Source organism: Pseudophryne corroboree, chromosome 1, assembly GCF_028390025.1.
Source record: "Pseudophryne corroboree isolate aPseCor3 chromosome 1, aPseCor3.hap2, whole genome shotgun sequence".
In the NCBI taxonomy this organism is placed as follows: Eukaryota; Metazoa; Chordata; class Amphibia; order Anura; family Myobatrachidae; genus Pseudophryne; species Pseudophryne corroboree.
Genome location: NC_086444.1, coordinates 624,822,871 through 624,847,359, shown reverse-complemented (window position 1 = coordinate 624,847,359; position 24,489 = coordinate 624,822,871). Strand labels below are relative to the sequence as shown.

Genomic DNA, 24,489 nt, shown 5'->3' with positions numbered 1-24,489 from the left:
TTTCTTAGACCATTACAAAGCAGAATCTTTCAAACAGGTATTTCCTTTGACAATAATATGACAAATTTGATCTACTTTTATGTTTAATAAGACTTGTGTAGACGGGAAGCGGTTAACCTACCGCTAGTCGGGATCCCGGAGGTCACAATGCCAACACCAGAATCCCAACTAGCAGTGAAATGCTGACGCCGGTATAATGGTGCCACAGCCTATTACCCCCCTGTGGGTGTCCACAACACCCATAGAGAGAGAATATAACCTGTAGCGAGCGCAACGAGCCACCGTGCCCACCGCGTGGCAAGTGCAGCAAGCCGGCAAGGGGCTTTCTAGCGCTCACCCTGCTGCCGACATTACGGCAGATGGGATCCCGCTATCGGGATCATGACAGTCGAGATCCCGTCTGCCGGAATTTCATACTGATCCCTGCAGACAACAATAGCCTGTCAAAAAAGGACAAAAGTTTTAATTTTAATTACTTTATTTTCATGGATAGAAAAGAGTAAAGACAGCTAGAAAAATAGAAAAACAGCACTGCGATCTCTGACCTTTACAAGTCGGAGACAAAATACACCCGAAACTGTGAACAGTAGATAAGGATTAAACAGTAAATAAAAGCCTGTTTATGTGGCTGTGATGTACTGGTATGAGTTGTGCCAGCGGTAGATGTATCCATATTTGTACAGTTTTGTCAAATGCTGCAATATTGTTTTACAACGAGCAATGCATACTGAAAAGACATCATGTGTGTGTCTCTCTGGTGACCTGCAATAGGAGCTATGCCCTTTGCTTGTATGTTAATATGTAGCAGTAGCAGCTACAATCTTCCAGTCTCATAGCTCCTTTCCATCCGTGTCACTAAGTTAACTGCTGAAGCAAGAGACAGTCTTCATGTCACATAGTTCTTTTCTGTGTCATTATGTGCTAGCAAACCATTGATCTCCATATACCCTTATATCATTACAACAAAATATGGTGTGAGGACCAAATTCTCTACACCATTGACCAGTCTGCACGTGTCACTAGGCCACCCAGAAACAAAGGGAAAGACTTCATTTGCTGCCCAAGAAACACATTTAAGGTGTCCCTTATAAATAGGTTTCACCCACCAAAACATAGCGGCAACAGATTCACCTTATCTTACTACAAAATGTGATATTTCCTACAAGATATCACCTTAAAAACGTGCAAGAGTTTACCCATTAAACCCTGCTATGTATGATCTTGGGTAGAGGAGCTTGGTTGATACATATAAATAACACATCCAGTTAATAAATATGCCTCACTGTATGTACAAATTACACATGGAATGCCCCGTGTGCTTATTTTGTCGTCACCGTGACATCATAATGATCTCACACATAATTCTTCACTGCATCATCGAGATCCATGGAAAATTTTGAATGCACTGTAAAAAGAAAGAAAATTACATGTTTTACTACTAATATGACTAATACTACTATTAATAACAATAGTAATAATAATAATAATAATAATAATAATAATAATTCCATAACAGTAAAGACAAGACACTGGGGTCTATTCATAGAGCAGAGAAAAGCCTGCATATGCCATTCACAGGGCTTCCATGGAGAAGTTCCTGACTTTTCCAGCGGCACCCCAGCTCTGTATCTGAATCGCATCAACATACAATAGTAGGGAAGGTAGATAGTAACTAGGTAGACAGTGTCTAGGTCGACCACTATTGGTTGACAGTAACTAGGTCGACAGGGTCTCTAGGTCGAGATGGGCTAGGTCGACAGGGTCTCTAGGTCGACATGGTCTAGGTCGACAGGTCAAAAGGTCGACATGAGTCTTAAAAAAAATTGTGTCGTTTTCTTCGTAAAGTGACTCACTTCGCTCGGCACAGGTTACCGTTCCCAATTGTAGTCCACATGGATCGTTAAGTATGAAAAGGTTCAAAAAAAGAAGAAAATCGTGAAAAACTCACGTCGACCTTTTGACCTGTCGACTTAGAACATGTCGACATAGAGACACTGTCGACCTAGTTACTGTCGACCAATAGTGGTCGACCTAATTACTGTCAACCTAGAGACCGGATCCCACATTAGTATGGTGAGTGCGATTCATTAAAGGACATAAAGTTCAGCTTTCCGCTTCTCCTGTGTATTCAGATTCACCATCTCAGGATGGCGTAATCTGAACAGCAGTGCAAAAATGGCAGGGAAATTTAATGCTTCCCTACTCTCTACCCGGCACGTGCTCTGCCCGCTGAAATCCCAGCAGCCCCTGCATCCTCCCCTGACCTCAGCCACTTGAGCATGCGCAAAAGGGAACTGCCTTTTCGACTCCACGCTTGGTAGAGGACTACAGCTGTAGAAAGGATCGCCGATGCCCTGGATACTGAATCGCGATGACGGAAAGGTAAGTATACATAAATTGTTACTTAACTAAGCTATATATCACATCAAACTGATGCGATATATAGTGAAAATTAACAATTCTGTCTTCACTTTCTATGAATAGACTCCACTGTACTTTTTCCTACGTGCTGAAAATCATGCAGCAACAAGAGTGAATGCATCTTCAAAATGCAACTTATGAGATGTAAAATGTAAGGCCACCTGACATAGAAAATAAGAGACATCCAGAAAAACGTGATGAGGCATTGCTATGAGCACAAAGAATGATAATAATATAAAAAAATAATTAATAAAAGTACCTGATGGCAAAATTGCCAATGCTCGGCCTAACCTGTATTTTTTAAGTTGACCAACTGCTTGAAACAATATTCGTCCATTATTGTCACACAAGAATGGGGAGGAATAAAATAATTAAATGCAGCACAATAAATTGCAAAGAAGAAAACAACAAACTAATAAACATTGGAATAATTTGTACATTTTTACATAAATTCACAATTGTCTTATTCTTACAGGCATATTCAGTTAGCAGTGAGGTTTACCAATTGGCACACCAGTCCGAATCAGTTAGCAGTAATAACCCCACGCGTGTATCCCTGATGGTGAACTTTTCAAAAGTCATCGAGAAAAAGCACGCGGGGGAGAGTCCATTGATACCCAAGTTTACGCAGAATCAGTGGGTTTCCACTTTCCACATGGTAATCCACAAATTTAGGTGCTGGAAAAATGCTATAAACTTGACTAGCCTTTTCCTGCGCCGTGGGGTAATTAACTGGTAATTAGTCACCCGATGGTTAATTGAATATGCCTGTAAATATCACATTTGCTGAAATGGAAAATTGTGACGGTCCCATATAAATTGTGTGCCTTTGAAAACTATTTATTTATTTTATTCCTGCTGTATTGCTTTTGCTGTTTGGTTATTTAAATCCGGGCACTGCTTGCTGTGCACATAGTATTGATTGAAAATTACTGCACGATTACAAATTGTGTATACAGCTACATCATCTATTTTTAATATATATAAAACCATGGAAAATAGTGACAGATACCTGCACAGCTGCCTGTATGACGGACCCCTATAGATCGTCCCAAATAGCAGGTGGCTCTTCGCAGGTGGCAGGCAGAGGGATAGGTGACGTTGTTGTTTCCACATAACATGTAGTCAGAGGCAAGAGGCATTGGACAGGGTGAGGAGCGGCACATAACACAATGGGCGCTTCCTGTCTGGTCCACAACGCAGGAATGTGTCCCTGGGCACACCACATTGGAGCAGGACTCTGGAAGAGTATAGAATGGTCACTATATGTAAGAAGAATACATTTCTTATACTAAACAATAAGAGCATATTAGTAAATTACTATTATAACCTTATATCCTCTGCCATTGTCCTGTTTACAGTATATCAGTTCAACACATTGATAGTTACTTGTGCGGAGGGTAAAAAGGAGATCATAGAGGAACTCACCGAATCACTGATCCCCTGGCTGGAGGTAAGTGTTAGCTTTGTGTAGGGGTGGCCGGCTGTGCATTCACAGGCATATTCTTAGGGTACTTTTTGCAGAAATTACCCTGAGAAGTGCGGGGAGGGGATTTGCAGGGACACTTGTAGCTTTTGTTGTAAGCTCTGTCCCTGCATGTGATTTTTAATAGTCTTGTAATGTATTTTTTATTTTTTGTAAATACATTTTATTGGTTTTCCAATGGAAATAGAGATAATCATTTACAGTACCGAGAAGGAATAAACAAGTACAAATAAGCCAGTGGCTTGCATAGACAATGAAATTCTCAACAAAAACAATCATACCACATTAGCTGGAAGATTAGGGGGAGATATGTAGACAATAAATTCCAGAGACCTATTGGCAGACATAATATCGATTAATATGAGTGTCTAACGCTAATCTTCATGTTACGGTACAGTAAGACTAGAAAATCCAAATAAGAGGGGGGAAAGACAGACAAAACAACACAGAGCACTACAAATAACAATCAAGGGAAGAAGGGAAGGGAGCGGAAAGGGGGGGGGGTGAAAAAACATCATCGGCAAACAGGGGTTCATAACCCAGTCATATATAATATTAGAAAATAGTTATATAGCTGTGACACAATTAAGAATCGGCAGAGAGATTCCTGAGCAAGTTCCAGGTAGTATTTTCGAATAATTTGGGAATATGAGTTTGTGTCTGTATTTCCAAAGTATTAATAAAAAATTCCCATTTACGGTAAAATTTCTCCACGCCCACATCAATGTCAGGGATAGTAGCCCTTCGCTCATAGTACAGTTCTTGTAATGTATTTAAATATACTGTAGCATTGTGAATCCAGACCAATGTTTCAAATCACAACTGAAATGTATTTGCTGATTGTGATATATATGCCTGTTAGTGTATTTAGCTGTTGATCACTAGATAATCTCTTTGCACCAACAAAATCTTAGCATTTTTTTTTCTTCAATGAAATTGCTGCCACATGCTTCTTCCTAAATGTGCATGCTACAAGCTCAGTTCAGTTCATTACTGTATGCCATGTTTACAAAGGATCTCTCTCAATTAAGCTGATAAGAAAAAAAATCTAAAAAATCTATTGTTGCAAAACATCAATGGAAGTTAGCAGGGGTGACTAATACCCCTTTCACACTGCCAGATTTGAACACGGGTTATTGCACATGTGCGCATAACCCGTGTTGCTGTGCGGTGTAAAAGGGCCCAGTTGGAATATTCCAGGTCGATCAACCCGGGTAGCAAGCAGGGTTGAGTACAAGTTCAACCCGGCTCGTCGTGCTGTGTAAACGGGAAGTCGGGTTGATGTGACGGGCGGTGCTTGGAGATCATGTGATCTCTAAGCGCCACCCCCGCCATGTCAACGATTATGTCACCAACCTGGCAATATGCTGGGTTGGAAACGATGGAGAGGGGCCTGAGGCGGGTCGCAGCCGGGAAGCACCCGGGTGCGACCCGCCTCAGGCGGTATAAAAGGGGGTATCAGTAAATCACAGCTTCCTGGCAATTCTTGCTGGTAATGGCTAGAAGACACCGTTACTCCTGATAGTTCTAGTCCGCTCTGCAAATGCGCTACTTTGCTTTGCCAGTTCAGAGTGTACATCAAACATCTTATTCTGGTGGTGGTAGTCCAATCTGCTAGAATTTTATAGTCCAGCATTGAAAGGCAATCCTGTAAGAGATATCCTCTTACCAGAAAATCACCCAAAGAAAGAGCCAAATGGCCAATCAGTAAAAGATACCAAATAGTTATTTTCAATATTAAGATAATTCAATAGTCTTAATACAATGATTTTACATACATAAATAAAAGATTCAGTTAGTCACAACACATGCAGTAGAATGTGTTGATATAACCTTCCACCACCTTATTCAGGTGTGAGCTCAGGGAAGGATCCTCTCTGAATTTGGACCGTGAACTGTTAACCGATAAAACCCTACACGTTTCGTCCTTGAGGAAATCTTCAGGGGTAGGTATCAAAAGGACATCTGTAAGGTAAGTATAGGGTGTTTTCCCATATGGCCTTGTCCAATCGATGATATATATAGGGTATTATCTTATATAACCTTGTCCAATCGATGGATTTATAACATCAAAAAGGGTGTAAAATCGGTTCCAAATAGGATAATGAGGGACAAGAAGTGTTCCTTGAATATGGGTTAATAACAAGTTAATGGATCATTGTAAGGGATTCATATAAACAAGGCTTCTTTGTAATTGAAAGCCCAAATACAAGAAATGGTAAAACAGCCTCCAAGAAACCTCAAAAAAGACAATGAGTCCCTTTTCTATGTAGATACAGCCAAGATGTGCACTTGTCTCCAGCTACTTTGTCACATGGGGTTGTAACAACAGCATAGGATAAAAAGCAATTTATACTTGCAGCATGTGCTTAATGAAAAGGTATCACAATCAGCAGCTCTCTGAACCTTCCATATCTCAGTGTAACAGATGTCCTCTGCAATACAGGAAAACTGTGCACAGACACACATAGCAGAAGTCCAATATGATTTCTTCACTTTGTGCATGCGTCGGCAGTGCCTGGCGCTCCAACAGCTTGACCCAAGGGGCAGAATGATAGAGAAAGAGGAGAAGCAGTGACCTTCACTTCGCCTCTCACACTACAGAGGTACACTTCAGCTCATTTCGCCATCTCCAGAGGCCAAGACGAAACAGAAAAGTGTAACAAGATTTTTCCGTTCTATGAAACGCTTTCCCCATACTTAAGCTTACCATACTATCCTTTTAAACAGGAACACTCATGAATAACACAAGTTCTGTGGCTGGCTGGGGTGTGGTATGGAAAGTCGACCACACTTAGTTCGACAGTGTCTAGGTCGACCAGTATTGGTTGACAGTAACTAGGTCGACAGGGTTTCTAGGTCGACATGTTCTGGGTCGAAAGGTCAAAAGGTCGACATGAGGTTTAAAAAAAAATTGGTGTCATTTCTTTGCACAGGGACTGGGAACCCCACTATTGCCAATCATAGTCCACGTGGATCGTTAAGTATGAAAAAGTTCCAAAAAAGAAAAAGTTGTGAAAAACTCATACCGACCTTTTGACCTGTCGACCTAGAACATGTTAACCTAGATACCCTGTCGACCTAGAAACCCTGTTGACCTAGTTACTGTCGACCAATAGTGGTCGACCTAGATATTGTCGACCTAAGTGTGGTCGACCTAGAGACTGGATACCAGCTGGCTGACTTTACGCCTGCATTTCACTTGGTTTTAATTAAATAGAGCGGGTTCGGTTCCCTGAGTACCGAACCCTACTGGACTTCACTACCCGAGCCCAGATCCGAGTCAGGCTCGGGTTTTCCCGCTTGACTCGGAAACCAGAACGAGGCAAAACATCATCATCCCGCTGTCGGATTCTCGCTGCGTTTGGATTCCGCACAAGGAGCCGCGCGTCGCCATTTTTTTTAACTCCGGCATTGGAGAGTGTAGCTAGAGGACGTGTCTCCGTCCTCAGTGTCCTGCATCAGTACAGTGGTAGTGTCTTGTGCTGCATCAGTCCAGTCACAGTGGTGGTGTCCTCTGCTGCCATATGTCCAGTGCTGCTGTATAAGTCCAGTCCATTGCAGTGGTGCGGTGTTATCCTGAATTAGTCCAGTGGTGATGTCCCTGTGCTGCTGTATATGTCCAGTGATACTGCCGTATATGTCCAGCGATACTGCCGTATATGTCCAGTGATACTGCCGTATATGTTCAGCGGTACTGCTGTATAAATCCAGTGATACTGCCGTATATGTCCAGTGGTACTGCCATATAATTCCAGTGATACTGCCGTATATGTCTAGTGGTGATGCCGTATAAATCCAGTGGTACTGGCATATAAATCCAGTGATACTGCCGTATAATTCCAGTGGTACTGACGTATAAGTCCAGTGATACTGCCATATAAATCCAGTCCAGTGGTTCTGCCGTATAAATCCAGTGGTACTGCCGTACAATACCATTGATACTGCCGTACAATACCATTGATACTGCCGTACAATTCCAGTGAAACTGCCGTATAATTCCAGTGATACTGCCGTATAATTCCAGTGGTACTGGTGTATAAATCCAGTGATACTGCCATATAAATCCAGTCCAGTGGTACTGCCGTATATTTCCAGTGATACTGCCGTATAATTCCAGTGATACGGTCATATAGTTCCAGTGATACTGCCGTATAATTCCAGTGGTACTGGTGTATAAGTCCTGCCATATAAATGCAGTCCAGTGGTACTGCAATATAAGTCCAGTGGTACTGCAATATAAGTCCAGTGGTACTGCCGTATAATTCCAGTGATACTGCCGTATAATTCTAGTGGTACTAGCGTATAAATCCAGTGATATTGCCGTATAAATCCAGTCCAGTGATACTGCCATAAAAGTTCAGTGATACTGCCATATAATTCCATTGGTACTGCCGTATAAGTCCAGTCCAGTGGTGCTGCCATATAAGTTCAGTGGTGCTGTCCTGTGCTGTATATTATTTACTCCAAATAAAGGGGTTATTAATATTCAACCCAAATAATTTTCACAGTGTTTGCCCTGCGTGGTGTAGACGTACGCTCACCAGTACCGCATATTGTTATATAACTCCAGAAAAATAATGGAGGATAAAATAGGGAAAGATCAAGAACCAGTTCCTCCTAGTGCTGAAGCTGCTGCCACTAGTCATGACATAGATGATGAAATGCCATCAACGTCGTCTGCCAAGGCCGATGCCCAATGTAGAGAGCATGTAAAATCCAAAAAGTTCAGTAAAAAGACCCAAAAAAATAAATTGAAATGGTCTGAGGAGAAATGTAAACTTGCCAATATGCCATTTAGGACACAGAGTGGCAAGGAACGGCTAAGGCCCTAGCCTATGTTCATGACTAGTGGTTCAGCTTCACATGACGATGGAAGCCCTCATCCTCCCGCTAGAAAAAATTATAAGAGCTAGGCTGGCAAAAGCACAGCAAAGAACTGTGCATTCTAAGATGGTATCACAAATCCCCAAGGAGAGTCCAAGTGTGTCGGCGGTTGCGATGCCTGACCTTCCCAACACTGGACTGGAAGAGTTGGCTCCTTCCACCATTTGCACGCACTCTGCAAGTGCTGGAAGTAGCACTCACCGTCCAGTTTCTGATATTCAAATTAAAGATGTCACTGTTGAAGTACACCAGGATGAGGATATGGAAGATGAGGATATGGGTGTTGCTGGTGCTGAGGAGGAAGTTGATGATGAGAATTCTGATGGTGATGTGGTTTGTTTAAATCAGGCACCAGGGGAGACACCTGTTGTCAATGGGATGAATAAGCACATTGTGATGCCTGGGCAAAATACCAAAAGAGCCACCTCTTCGGTGTGGAATTATTTAGACACAAATTCGGACAACAGGTGTCAAGCTGTGTGTTGCCTCTATCAATCTGTAATAAATAGGGGTAAGGATGTTAACCACCTAGGAACATCCTCCCTTATACGTCACATGCTGCGCATTCATTAGAAGTCAGTGTCAAGTTGTGAAACTTTGGGTAAGAGCGTAAGCAGTCTACTGACACCTAAATCCCTTCTTCCTCTTGTACCCAAGCTCCTGCAAGCCACACCACCAACTCCCTCAACGTCAACTTCCTCCTCAGTCAAGAACGTCAGTAGCCCTGCAGGACAAGTCACTGGCAAGACTGAGGAGTCCTCTCCTAACCAGGATTCCTCTGGAGGATCCATGAGTTGTACGCCTACTGCTGCTGCTGTTGTTGCTGCTGAGAGTTGATCGTCATCCCAGAGGGGAAGTCGGAAGACCAATTGTACTACTTCCAGTAAGCAATTGACTGTCCAACAGTCCTTTGTGAGGAAGATGAAATATGACAGCAGTCATCCTGTTGCAAAGCGGATAACTGAGGCCTTGACAGCTATGTTGGTGTTAGACGTGCATCCGGTATCCGCCATTAGTTCAGTGGGACTTAGAGAATTGATGGAGGTAGTGTGTTCCCGGTACCAAATCCCATCTAGGTTCCACTTCACTAGGCAGGTGATACCAAGAATATACAAAGACGTCAGAAAAAGTGTCCTCAGTGTCCTAAAAAATTCAGTTGTACCCACTTAACCACGGACATGTGGACAAGTGGAACAGGGCAGACTAAGCACTATATGACTGTGACAGCCCACTGGGTAGATGTATTGCCTCCCGCAGCAACAACAGCAGTGGCACCAGTAGCAGCATCTCGCAAACGCCAACTCGTTCCTAGGCAGGCTACGCTATGTATCACCACTTTCCGTAAGAGGCACACCGCTAACAACCTCTTACGGAAACTGAGGGACATCATCGCACAGTGGCTTACCCCAATTAGACTCTCCTGGGGATTTGTGATATCGGACAACGCCACCAATATTGGCGTGCATTACATCTGGGCAAATTGCAGCACGTACCATGTTTTGCACATACAATTCATTTGGTGGTGCAGAATTTTTTTTTAAATGACAGAGGCGTGCAGGAGATGCTGTAGGTGGCCCGAACAATTGCGGGCCACTTTCGACATTCAGCACTGCGTGCCGAAGACTGGAGCACCAGCAAACACTCCTGAACCTGCCCTGCCATCACCTGAAGCAAGAGCTGGTAACGAGGTGGAATTCAACACTATATACTTCAGAGGATGGAGGAGCAGCAAAAGGCCATTCAAGCCTATACATCCGCCTACGATATAGGCAAAGGAGGGGGAATGCACCTGACTCAAGCGCAGTGGAGAATGATTTCCGTCTTGTGCAAGATTCTCCAACCCTTTGAACTTTCCACACGTGAAGTCAGTTCAGACACTGCCAGCTTGAGTCAGGTCATTCCCGTCATCAGACTTTTGCAGAAGCAGCTGGAGAAATTGAAGGAGGAGCTAATACTGAGCGATTCCGCTAAGTATTTGGGACTTGTGGATGGAGCACTTTATTTGCTTTGCCAGGATTCAAGGGTGGTCAATCTGTTGAAATCAGAGCACTATATTTTAGCCACCGTGCTCGATCCTAGGTTTAAAGCCTACGTTGTATCTCTCTTTCCGGCAGACACAAGTCTGCAGTGGTTCAAAGACCTGCTGGTGAGAAAATTGTCAACTCAAGCGGAACGTGACCCGTCAACAGCTCCTCCTTTATTTTCTCCCACAACTAGGACTGCGAGGAAAAGGATAAGATTTCCTAGCCCACCCGCTGGCGGTGATGCAGGGCAGTCAGGAGCGAGTACTGACATGTGGTTTGGACTGAAGGACCTGCCAACGATTACTGACATATCTACTGTCATGCATATGATTCTGTCACCATTGAAAGAATGGTGGAGGATTATATGAGTGACAGCATCCAAGTAGGCATGTCAGACAGTCCGTATGTATACTGGCAGGAAAAAGAGGCAATTTGGATGCCTTTGAACAAACTGGCTTTATTTTAACTAAGTTTCCCCCCTCCAGTGTGTACTCCGAAAGAGTGTTTAGTGCAGCCGGTAACCTTGTCAGCGATCGGCGTAGGAGGTTACTTCCACAAAATGGAGAAGATGATGTTCATAAAAATTAATTATAAATTCCTCCGGGACGACCTTTACCAGCAATTGCCTCCAGAAAGTACACAGGGACCTGTGATGGTGGATTCCAGTGGGGACAGATTAATACTCTGTGAGGAGGAGGATGTACACACTGAAAGGGGTGAGGAATCGGAGGATGAAGTCGACATTTTGTCTCTGTAGATCCAGTTTGTGCAAGGAGAGATTGATTGCTTCTTTTTTGATGGGGGCCCAAACAAACCAGTCATTTCAGCCACAGTTGTGTGGCAGACCCTGTCGTAGAAATGATTGGTTTGTTAAAGTGTGCATGTCCTGTTTATACAACATAAGGATGGGTGGCAGGGCACAAGGACAATTCCATCTTGCACCTCTTTTTCTTCTTTGCATCATGTGCTGTTTGGGGACTAGTTTTTTAAAGTGCCATCCTGTCTGATACTGCGGTACAAGTCCAGGGGTACTGCCATATAAGTTCAGAGGTACTGCCGTATAAGTCCAGTCCAGTGGTGCTGTCTTGTGCTGCATCAGTTCAGTGGTGGTGTCTTGTGCTGCCAAAAGTCCAATTGTGGTGTCCTGTGCTGTATATTGGGGGTAATTCCAAGTTGATCGCAGCAGGAAATTTTTTAGCAGTTGGGCAAAACCATGTGCACTGCAGGGGAAGCAGATATAACACGTGCAGAGAGAGTAAGATTTGGGTGGGTTATTTTGTATCTCTGCAGGGTAAATACTGGCTGCTTTATTTTAACACTGCAAATTAGATTGCAGATTGAACACACCCCACCCAAATCTAACTCTCTCTGCACATGTTAAATCTGCCTCCCCTGCAGTGCACATGGTTTTGCCCAACTGCTAACCAAATTCCTGCTGCGATCAACTTGGAATTACCCCCATTATTTACTCCAAATAAAAGGGTTATATACATTATTTGTATTATTATCCAAATAATTTTTACAGGGTTTGCCCTGTGTGGTGTAGGGGTACGCTCGCCTGTGCTGCATATTATTATATTAGCTCCAAATAAAAGGGTTACTGTTATCCAAATTAATTTTACAGGCTTTGCCATGTGTGTGTGTGTGGTTTAGGGGTACGCTCTCCTGTGCCACCAATATTGTACATCTGGGCAAATTCCAGCACGTCCCATGTTGTTTGTGACGCACACTTGTGTCGCTTAGCTTAGTCATACAGCTACCTCATTGCACCTCTTTTTCTTCTTTGCATCATGTGCTGTTTGGGGCCTAGTTTTTTTAAGCGCCATCCTGTCTGCAACTGCAGTGCCACTGCTAGATAGGCCAGGTGTTTGTGCCGCACACTTGTGTCGCTTAGCTTAGTCATACAGCTACCTCATTACACCTCTTTTCTTCTTTGCATGATGTGCTGTTTGGGGCCTAGTTTTTTAAAGTGCCATTGCAGTGCCATTCCTAGATGGGCCAGGTGTTTGTGCCGCACACTTGTGTCGCTTAGCTTAGCCATCCAGCTACCTAATAGCACCTTTTTTTCTTCTTTGCATCATGTGCTATTTGGGGCCTATTTTTTAAATCTGCCATTCTGTCTGCCACTGCAGTGCCACTCCTAGATTGGCCAGGTGTTTGTGCCACACACTTGTTTCATTTATCTTAGTCATCCAGCCACCTCGGTGCAACCTTTTGGCCTAAAAACAAAGGCCCTCATTCTGAGTTGTTCGCTCGCTAGCTGCTTTTAGGAGCATTGCAAACGCTAGGCCGCCGCCCTCTGGGAGTGTATCTTAGCATAGCAGAATAGCGAACGAAAGGTTAGCAGAATTGCTACTAAATAATTCCTTGCAGTTTTTGAGTAGCTCCAGACCTACTCCTAGATTGCGATCACCTCAGTCCGTTTAGTTCCTGCTTTGACATCACAAACACGCCCAGCGTTCGGCCAGCCACTCCCCCATTTCTCCAGCCACTCCTGCGTTTTTACCTGTCACGCCTGCGTTTTTTAGCACACTCCCGGAAAACGCTCAGTTATCACCCAGAAACGCCCCTTTCCTGTCAATCACTTACGGATCAGCCGTGCGACTGAAAAGCGCTGCACGAACAACAGCAAAACTGCTAAGTTTTTAGTTAAATAAGTAAGCGCATGCGCGCTGCGTACCATGCACATGCGCATTTAGCAACAAATCGCAGCATAGCGAAAATCGGCAACGAGCGAACAACTCGGAATGACCACCAATATTGTGAGGTGTGAGGTGTTCAGAATAGACTGGAAATGAGGGGAAATGAATGTTATTGAGGTTAATAATACCGTAGGATCAAAATTACCCCCAAATTATGTGATTTTAGCTGTTTTTGTGTTTTTTTTTTAAATCATCCAGATCCAAAACCAAAACCAAAACACGAAAGGGTGGTTTTGGCAAAACCAATCCAGATCCAAAACACGAGCATGGAACCAGAACCAAAACCAAAACATGAAAAGTGCCCGCCGCACATCTCTAGTTTTAATCAACTAGAGAACCTGTGTAATTCATGAGTGTCCCAGTTTAAAGGTATGATTAGCCTACCCATACTAGTGTATGGGGAAGCAGTTCTAACACTAATCAGGGGCACCGTGGGAGAAATCTTAGACTTTTTCACAGTACTGTATAACCCTTACTGAATATAGGGAAGCAGTAAAAAGCCCAGTTTTTTTTAAATTATTATTATGTTTATTTATAAGGCGCCACAAGTGTTTTGCAGTGCCGTACATACAGCACACGTTACAACAATACAGGGTACACAGAAGTTAACATTACAGTAACCGAAAAACTCAAAACAGAGCACGGGTAACAATCAGCACCTCCATTCTCATGGGTTTAGTATGAAATACCTACAATCAAAATCCAGATGGTCAAAATACCGAAAACAATTGACCAACAGTCAAAATTCCGAAAAGGTAAAAATACCGATATTTAAAATACCGACATTTAAAATGTCGACATTTCAAACAGTCGACACAAGATTCTCATTCTTTTTGGTGTGTATGTCGACATAGGTCAACATGGACACTGTATAAGTGTACAGCGTTCCCTCGCATGGCTCACGCTTCAGGCACAGTGCCTCACTGCGCTCTGCACACTATTATATTCCCCTTCCAGGTCCACTTGGATGGTTAAGTATGAACAAGTTGGTTTCAGTAAAAAAATAATGAAAAACTCATGTCGATTTTTTGACCTGTCAACATTTTAAATGTCGGTATTTTAAATATCGGTATTTTTACCTTTTCGGAATTTTGACTGTTACCTTATCAGTATTTTAAATGTCGGCATTTTGACTGGCGATATTTTGATTTTAGGTAAATTGATTGTATCCCCATTCTCAGTATACAATACACCTGAGAGGTAAGGAAGCATAGGAGTAATCGGCATACTACAGTACTTGGGGCAGGAGCCATTGGAAGAGCTAAACAGTGACAAGTAAGATAACAATCAGGTATAGACGGTCGCTGAGTCGGAGAGAGTTGTAATTGAAGTGTGAGAGAAGAAGGTTGTGAGAAAGTGAGAACAGGAGGGAAGCGGGCCCCTGCTGCAAGGAGCTCACAATCTAGGGGGAGAGGGGAGACAGACAGGTGACATGAGGTGCAAGCAAGCGGAAGGTGGCCTGGTGGCAGGAAGTAAGCGAGGCATAGATGGCCAAGGCATGAGGCAGGGGTTTGGGAGAGTGGCCTTGAGACTAGGTTATGCAGAAGTGTACACTTTTATGAACAGGTGGGTTTTCAGTGCCTGTTTAAAGCTTTGCAAGGTCGGGGAGAGTCTAATAGAGTGAGGGAGCTCATTCCAGTGAAGGGGGGGGGGGGGGGGGGCAGCGCAGGAAAAATCTTGGATTCGCACATGGGATGCAGTGACTAGGGTAGAGGAGAGGCGTCAGTCATTGGCCGACCAGAGAGGGTGGGAGGAAGGATATGGGGAGATGAGGTTGGAGATGTAGGGAGCAGTGGAGTTAGAGAGGGCCTTGTATGTGAGGGTGAGGAGTTTAATGAGGATTCTGCAGGGGAATGGGAGCCAGTGCAGGTTTAGTCAAAGGGGAGTGGCAGATGTGGAGCAGTGGGAGAGGAAGATAAGTTTAGCAGCATAGTTGAGAACAAAGTGGAGTGGAGCGAGATGGGAGAGTGGGAGGCATGTGAGGAGAATGTTGCAATAGTCGAGCTGTGAGATGATCAGTGAGTGGATAATAAGTTTAGTCGAACCCTGGTAAAGGAATGGCCTGATGCAAGCGATGTTGCATAACTGGAATCGACCGGATGGAGCCAGAGATTGGACGGGGGGGGGGGGGGGGGGGGCGCCAAGGAGAGTGAGGAGTCAAGAGTAAAACCCAAGCAATGGAGTTGGAGAACAGGAAAGAAGATGGTGTTGTCAACAGTGATAGAGATATGTGGGGGAAGGTGGGGGGGTGAGAGGAAGAGTCGCTGTGGCGAGTTATTTAAACCACCATGTGGGTCGGCAGAGCAGGTAGGCCCTCAGTGAGGTCTTCTGTTTTTTCTTCAGTGTTGCTTTCTTGTGCTGTTCCCAAGCTCCCCCCATAACACCACTGTCAGCATTAGGCCGCAGATTCCCCTCCACCCCCCATTGGTTATGCAGGCTGGAGGCCCGAGCTGCACAGGGCACTAGGCCCATTCGATTCCCCTCCACCCCCAATGGTTAAGAGGCTGGAGGCTTGAGCCACAATGGGCATTGAGCCCAATCATCCCCATGTGTATAGGTTGGCACTAGGTATCTTGTATCAGGATATGCATACGTTTCCACAAATAGTGATCCCAGATGAAAACACTAACCCCAAAAATGCAAAAAAGTGTGTCAACCATTTTTTTTACCTGTTAACCTTTTCCAGTGTCAACCTTTCATATGTCGACCATTTGTCCATGTTGACCTTGTGCCTGTCGACCACATGGGGTTCAAGATTTGAAATGAAAGTGTGTAACTAGAGAGTATCAGGGAGTACACTACACACAGTCCACAGTACGGTTGTTCATCAGGCGAACAAGAGGTAGGGTGCTGTTTGTGTTTAAATCACAGGTGCGGAGAACTGGACTAGCTGCCCGGTAAGAGGGCAAGGTCACCCCTGGTGAGCATATTGTCTTATATTGTGTGTCATCCCTTCCTCCCCTGCAAGCGTTTCCATTTGGGTTTTACCCCAGTGCCTTGCACTGAGACCAGGTGTCACTGTGGAGGTCATCTAAACCCAGGGGTATAGTTTTCCCTTTCCTTGCAGAGGTTCAGTGTGTGCGCTTCTTTTGTGGGGTGGTTCCTTCTCCAAGCGCGTTCAACACGAGTCCCAGGACCGGCGAGTGGAGCGGCACCAGCTAACTCAATTTGAGCGCAAGTGGTGAGTGAGGTAAGTCCTTGTCACACCCGCACTGCCGCAGACGCACGCACCACGCTCCCACAATTACATAAACCCTACGCTAGTCTCCCCATTCTGAAAGTGTTTGCAATCAGTGTGTTTCTTTAAGTCGGAGGAGTTAGAGAGATGTAAGACATGTGTTTGAGCGGACGGACTGTTCCTTCTCCTGCTGCCAAGTGTTTACACTGATTTCTGCAGCTTTTCTTAAGAATACAAAATGTGTTTCTTTCTTTTCACTTTCCAAGAAAAAAGAATTAGAAAAAAAAAACAACTTCTGAAAAAAACAAACCAAAAGCTGAAAGAGAGGCACACATTCCGTGTGAGGGAACTAATCAACAGAAACCCTATTATATATCCTGAATACAGGTTCCATTATATTAGAAACAATATGAAGACTCTTCTGTCTCATCTCTAACTGAAATGTGGAGATAGTAGCACGGTGTGGTTTGTTTCCTTATCAGAAACTCTTGCTTGTCATAGTAAAATGCATAAGAAACCATAAGAATCATTTATATTTCATTGTGTTTATTGAAAAACATTCCCAGACAATCAACTCTGTGTCTAATTGCTAAACCTTCCTCGTGCATTAATGCTAAGTAAGGGGCAAGGTATGTTGCCTACCTGTAATGTCCATATTTTATGTATTTCCAGTTTTCCCCACTGACCGGTACTGTGTTTTCCCCACTGACTGGCACTGTGGTGCTTTATAATTCAACGTTACTAATTATCATAACCATAATAAGAAGAAATTTAAGGGCCAGATGCATCATCACTTGGAAAGTGACAAAATGGAGAGTGAAAAAGTACCAGCCAATCAGCTCCTAACTGCCATTTTCAAACATAGCCCGTGACATGGCAGTTAGGAGCTGATTGTCTGGCACTTTTTCTTTCTCCATTTTATCACTGTTCAAGCGATGATGCATCTAGCCCTTAGTAGGCATCACATTTCTATACAAGATTGTGTACTGTATATTAGTTTCTTAAACATCCAACAAAAAATCCCACCTTGCTCCTGTGATTTCATTTTCATTCATTCATTCATTCATTCATTCATTCATTCATTCATTCATTCATTCATTCATTCATTCATTCATTCATTCATTCATTTTAAGTTAAAAATTAAACATTCCATTTTCCTTCTTGGGGGAAAAAAGCTACTGTATGGGGTATATTTACTAAGCTCCCGATTTTGACCGATTTGGTGTTTTTTCTTCAAAGTGTCATCTCGGGAATTTACTAAGCACAAATCTCGGCAGTGATGGGGCATTCGTATTTTTTTGGAAGTCAAAGAAAAAAAATACGAATGAATACACCAACGATCAAATACGCCTGTTATTTGATAGAACTCGGTCATTTACTAAAATTTGTATTTCACAAACACTGCCGCCAATAGCCAAACACTGCCGTGAATAAATACAAATCGTAAAAAAAAGTAGTTTTAAAATAGACCTGCTTTTTTTTACCATGTTCTGATAGGCATGCACGGATCCGTGAGATCCGTGCATGTTTATCAGTGGTAAGGGGTGTGAAAGTGTTAAAAAATAAAAAAAAAATGCGTGGGCCCCCCCCCTCCTAAGCAAAACCAGCCTCGGGCTCTTTGAGCCGGTCCTGGTTGACAAAATATGGGGGGGGGAAATGACAGGGGTTCCCCCATATTTCATCAACCAGCACCGGGCTCTGCGCCTGGTCCTGGTTCCAAAAATACGGGGGACAAAAAGTGTAGGGGTCCCCCGTATTTTTAAAACTAGCACCGGGCTTCACTAGCCAGGTACATAATGCCACAGCCGGGGGACACTTTTATTGTGGTCCTGGCGGCCCTGGCATTACATACCCAACTAGTCACCCCTGGCTGGGGTTCCCTGGAGGAGTGGGAACCCCTTAAATCAAGGGGTGTCCCCCCTCCAACCACCCAAGGGCCAGGGGTGAAGCCCGAGGCTGTCCCCCCCCATCCAAGGGCGGCGGATGGGGGGCTGATAGCCTTTTGAAAAAAATTAGAATATTGTTTTTAGTAGCAGTACAAGTCCCAGCAAGCCCCCCCGCAAGCTGGTACTTGGAGTACTAGTACTAAAAAAATACCCCCAAAAAAACAGGACACACACACCGTGACAGTATAAGTTTATTACATACATGCACACCTCCAAACATACATACTTACCTATGTTCACACGAAGCTCGGTCCTCTTCTCCATGTAGAATCCTAGGGGTACCTGTGAAAAAAATGATACTCACATAATCCATTGTACCTTCTGTTCTTTGTATAATCCAGGTACTTGGCAAAATAAAAAAACGGAAACCCGACCACGCACTGAAAGGGGCCCCATGTTTACACATGGGACCCCTTTCCCCGACTGCCAGGACCCCCCCTGACTCCTGTCAAAGAGGGTCCCTTCTGCCAATCAGGGAGCGCCACGTCGTGGCACCCTTCTGATTGGCTGTGTGCTCCTGTAGTGTCTGTGAGGCAGCACACGGCAGAGATACAATGTAGCGCCTATGCGCTCCATTGTATCCAATGGTGGGAACTTTGCGGTCAGCGGTGAGGTTACTTTCGGTCAACCGCTGACCGCAAAGTTCCCACCATTGGATACAATGGAGCGCATAGGCACTACATTGTATCTCTGCCGTGTGCTGCCTCACAGACACTACAAGAGCACACAGCCAATCAGGAGGGTGCCACGACGTGGTGCTCCCTGATTGGCAGAAGGGACCCTCTTTGACAGGAGTCAGGGGGGGTCCTGGCAGTCGGGGAAAGGGGTCCCATGTGTAAACATGGGGCCCCTTTCAGTGCGTGGTCGGGTTTCCGTTTTTTTATTTTGCCAAGTACGTGGATTATACAAAGAACAGAAGGTACAATGGATTATGTGAGTATAATTTTTTTCACAGGTACCCCTAGGATTCTACATGGAGAAGAGGACCGAGCCTCGTGTGAACTTAGGTAAGTATGTATGTTTGGAGGTGTGCATGTATGTATACTGTCACGGTGTGTGTGTCCTGTTTTTTGGGGGTATTTTTTTAGTACTAGTACTACAGGTACCAGCGGGCCCGGTTTTCCACCGCATGCTGGTACTTGTGGTTCTCCAAGTACCAGCTTGCGGGGAGGCTTGCTGGGATTTGTAGTACTGCTACTAAAAACAATATTCTAATTTTTTACACAAGGCTATCAGCCCCCCATCCGCCGCCCTTGGATGGGGGGGACAGCCTCGGGCTTCACCCCTGGCCCTTGGGTGGCTGGAGGGGAGGACCCCTTGATTTATGGGGTTCCCACTCCTCCAGGGTACCCCAGCCAGGGGTAACTAGTTGGGTATGTAATGCCAGGGCCGCCAGGACCACAATAAAAGTGTCCCCCGGCTGTGGCATTATGTACCTGGCTAGTGGAGCCCGGTGCTGGTTTAAAAAATACGGGGGGGACCCATACGCTTTTTGTCCCCCGTATTTTTGGAACCAGGACCAGGCGCATAGCTCATTGTTGTAATGTCGGCAGTGTTTTACTATTCACTCCCGTAAACCACTGCCAAAAAATACGAATGACATCGACATCGGTAAACACGAAAATGTAAAATACGGCAGCTTAGTAAATGAGGCGTAATAAATTAAAAAAGTTGCAATTTTACTCATTCGATGTCATTCGTGTTTGAACTTTAACCTCATTCTGAAAATTACGAATTTTAGTAAATTTACCCCTATGTGTGATTATTTGTAGTATTCAATGCTCAGATAAGAATGTACATATTGGCAAAATTAAAAATGTCTATTCAAAGTCCAACCTCCTATACCAGTGATTTTCAACCTTTTTTTACTCGCGGCACACCAATCAATATTTTAAAATTGCCAAGGCACACAATCCATTCCCCACAGAAAAAAAAACCCACACACATTGGCCGTCACAGTAAAAAAAAATCCACACATACACAGAAAAAACAATCACATTGCTCCCCACATAAATCATGTTGCTCCCCTCATGAATTATTCACATTGTTCCCCCCATAAATCCATAAATCCTTATTCTCCCCACATAAATCCTATTGTTCCCCACAGGAGAAATAAAATAAATATTATTATCAGCTGTCCTCCTCCCTGTCTCTCAGTGGCGGGGATTGTTCATAGTGGAGTGCTGCGAATACTGAGCAGCGGGCGGTCAGGCAGGTGTGGATGTGGGTTGGCAAGGAAAGCCGTGTATGCAGGCAGGAACTGTAAGATGTGAATACAGACGGGTGGGCTGGCTGGGTGGTGAGACGCGGCGGCCGTGACCTATGATATCACACCGCCGCGTCTTCAAGGCATACTGTACATCACAGCCGGAGCACAACTGATCCACTAAGAAGAGCCCGGGCCAACAGTTCACTCTGAAGTGCAGGAAGCTGCTCTGGCTCCGCGGCACACCTTGCAACTGGCCGCGGCACACTAGTGTGCCACGGCACACTGGTTGAAAAAGTCTGTCCTATACTATATAGGGGCCGATTTATCCAATCGGATCCTTCCCTAGTGTCCCCCTGTGGTGCGTGTGTATCATTTTGCGCATGACACCCAGGTCATAAACCAGAAGTCCTTATATATCGCAAAGCACATATGATACTGGGAGAGCTATCCTTTGCAATTTAAGTTGCAATTTTAGGTAGATAGCAGCGTTACTAACACCAGGTAGTACCCGTTAAGTGGCGGGATATATTGTATCCACAATGCAATGCACAGTACATCCCGCCCAAGAGGTGAAAGATGAGTGATGAAAGCAGGCAGTGTGTGGTGTAGTTGGTGAAAGAAGGAAGCAGAGAATGAGAGGTGCAGGGGTGAGAGGCGCAGGGGTTGAGATGGAAACAGGGGCTGAAAGGGTAGCAGGGAGTGAGAGGTACAGAGGGTAAGTAAAGGAGAGACATGTGATCAGACACAAAGAATAGTGGCCCTCATTCCGAGTTGTTCGCTCGCTAGCTGCTTTTAGCAGCATTGCACATGCTAGGCCGCCGCCCTCTGGGAGTGTATCTTAGCATAGCAGAATTGCTAACAAAAGATTAAGTATTTCCTTGCAGTTTCTGAGTAGCTCCAGACCTACTCCTAGATTGCGATCACTGCAGACTGTTTAGTTCCTGGTTTGACGTCACAAACACGCCCTGTGTTCGGCCAGCCACTCCCCCGTTTCTCCAGCCACTCCTGCGTTTTTACCTGGCACGCCTGCATTTTTTAGCACACTCCCTGAAAATGGCCAGTTTCCGCCCAGAAACACCCACTTCCTGTCAATCACACTACGATCAGCACAGCGATTGAAAAGCTTTGTTCGCCCGTGAGTAAAATAGCATAGTTTTGTGTAAAATTGCTTAGCGCGTGCGCCCTGCTGTGCATACGCATGCGCAGAACTGCCGGATTTTAGCCTATTAACAATTCTGCTAAAAGTAGCAGCGAGCGAACAACTCGGAATGACCACCAGTATGTGGGGAATAAGGAGAGTGACATGTAAGAGAAAGCAGAAGGCACTGTTAGTAATATGTGAGACATTAAGGAAAGGTAAACACAGAGTGAATAGCATTTCTATACCCTACTACTAAATTCCCACTTCGAGAACTGGTAGAAAGAATTAAATTTACCTCTGGGTTAAGGGAGGAGCTGCAGGCTCACAAAGCAGAGATCTGAAACGGACGGTCCCTACCCAACAGGCAGACTCTTTGCAGCTTGATAAATACAAACCTAGCTGTTCCCATTAAGAATGTAGAAAAGGAGGTGTTCTTATGAACAATGCATACGTAGCACTGGAGATATATTTGATATTTCCTGTACAGGCATGTTGAGAAATGTTGATGATAGTAAAAATGACAAAACCCTCTAACAATGGTGTGCATAAAGTGCAATTTAGATGGAATGGCCTCTAGGATAAGAACATTGCTAGGGAATAGGAATAAAGAGATAAAGGAAGGTTATAGGCAGTGTATTATGGAGTTTGCAAGCTATCATACTCACATATATTGGATTTTCAGGAAGGACACTCACGTAGAATAGAGACTGGTTTATACTAGTGTGCTAACATCATTTTTAGCATAATTTTTTAATTTCAAGAGAAACACTGCAAAAAAAGGCTGAGTGTTTATATTTCTGTAGCTAACATTATTTTTGACCAGTTACAGTATAATAGGAAAGCGTGGCCTTTGGGTTGCATAAGGAATAGCTATGGAGAACCAATATGAGTTGTGGTTGAAGAGCAGGATATCATCCATGTGGGGTTGATTTCTTGGGGTGAATTCCCAATGGTTATGGTTGTGTTGTGGCTGGAGCTGGTGTCTGCTATGCTGTTCTTTGCCAATAAGTTTCAGAATGTACATGAACCTCTTTTCTACCACATATGTATCACAGTCTTTATTTAGTATTAGGATAATGGATTGGTATAAACAGAGGTGTAGTGTGGCGCAATGGCACACGGATCAAATGCATGTTACGGCGCATTCCCCGGTACTGAGGTGCACACAGGGAGAGTGCATGGACAGCATGTAACAGTAAGTTCAAGTTATAAAAAATTATATAGCAACTGGGACAAGTTGGGATCACTGACAACTCTCCTTTATGTTAGTACTACAAGGTTGTTGGACTATAATAGTGGGCTGCTGTAATACACCTCACTGGCAGCGGTTGTACAATGAGAATTTCTACGTATACAACTCAGTATGCCTTTTGAAATTGGATCAACTTGCATTACAGGTTCATTGGCCCTTAAAAAACCCACAAAAATACAAAAACGAAAAGGAAATGGGCAAATGGTGTTCTTCTACGTATTACAAAAAGTCAAGATTTTAACAAAAATAGGAATTTAATAGCTACCGGTAAATCATTTTCTCGTAGTCCATAGGGGATACTGGGATGGAATAGTACCACGGGGTATAGATCGGGTCCATTGGAGCCTGGCACTTTAAGAAATGTTCAGTGTGTGCTGGCTCCTCCTGCAGACTCAGTCTAGGAAACTGTGCCTGAGGAGACGGACATACTTTGAGAGAAGCAAAATATACAACAACAGCGGTGAGGCAACGAACCAACAAAGGATAGACGCGCTAACCAGAACAAAGGATAGCAACGCTAACACTAACAAGGGATAGCAACGCTAACCAGAACAGGAACAGCAACAGCAGACCCAACCAAGAAAACTTACAACAAGATAAGCAGGAAACACGAAGCACTGAGACTACAAGAAAAGGAATTACCAGTAGGTATTAAATTTCTATTTTCTTTAATGTCCTAGGGGATACTGGGATGGAATAGTACCATGGGGAAGTCCCAAAGCTCCCAGAACCGGTGGGAGAGTGCTGAGACCCATGCAAAACCGTCTGACCAAACTGAAGGTCTTCACCAGCCAAGGTATCGAACGTATAGAACCACACAACATGTTCGAACTAGACCAAGTAGCAGCTCGGCACAACTGCAATGCCGAGACTCCACGGCAGCCGCCCAGGAGGAACCCACCGACCTAGTGGAGTGGGCCTAAATAGAACTCGGCAGCGGCAATGCCACTGAAGAATAGGCCTGTTGAATAGTCAACTTGAGCCAACGAGCAATGGACTGCTGAGAAGCAGGACATCAAATCTTGAAAGCGTCTTAAAGGACAAAGAGGGAGTCAGACTTTCTGCGACAAGCTATCCTTTTGACATAAAACTCCAAAGCCCGAACCACATCCAAGGACTTAGGAGCAACTGATGCATCAGACATCACTGGAACCACCATCAGTTGATTAATGTGGGAAGCCGATACCACTGTCGCCAAAAACTGCAGGCGAGACCTAACTTCGCCCTATCCCCGTGAAATATC

The 24,489-nt window shown here is 44.3% G+C and overlaps 1 protein-coding gene across 2 annotated transcripts in view; it reads right to left on the bottom strand.

Annotated features, from left to right (window-relative positions):
* Positions 1-460: 460 nt before the first annotated feature.
* The window catches only part of FSTL3 (follistatin like 3), an 88,033-nt gene continuing 64,004 nt past the window's right edge, over positions 461-24,489 (bottom strand). The window contains exons 4-6 of one of the 2 annotated variants that reach the window (XM_063914484.1): positions 3,434-3,661; positions 2,681-2,734; positions 461-1,405 (exon numbers count right to left, since the gene is read on the bottom strand). In XM_063914484.1, coding sequence (XP_063770554.1) covers positions 1,353-1,405; positions 2,681-2,734; positions 3,434-3,661 — 335 coding nt within the window. In that variant the 3' untranslated portion in view covers positions 461-1,352. The remainder of the gene's footprint in view (positions 1,406-2,680; positions 2,735-3,433; positions 3,662-24,489) is intronic. The other variant, XM_063914485.1, reaches the window with a different exon arrangement.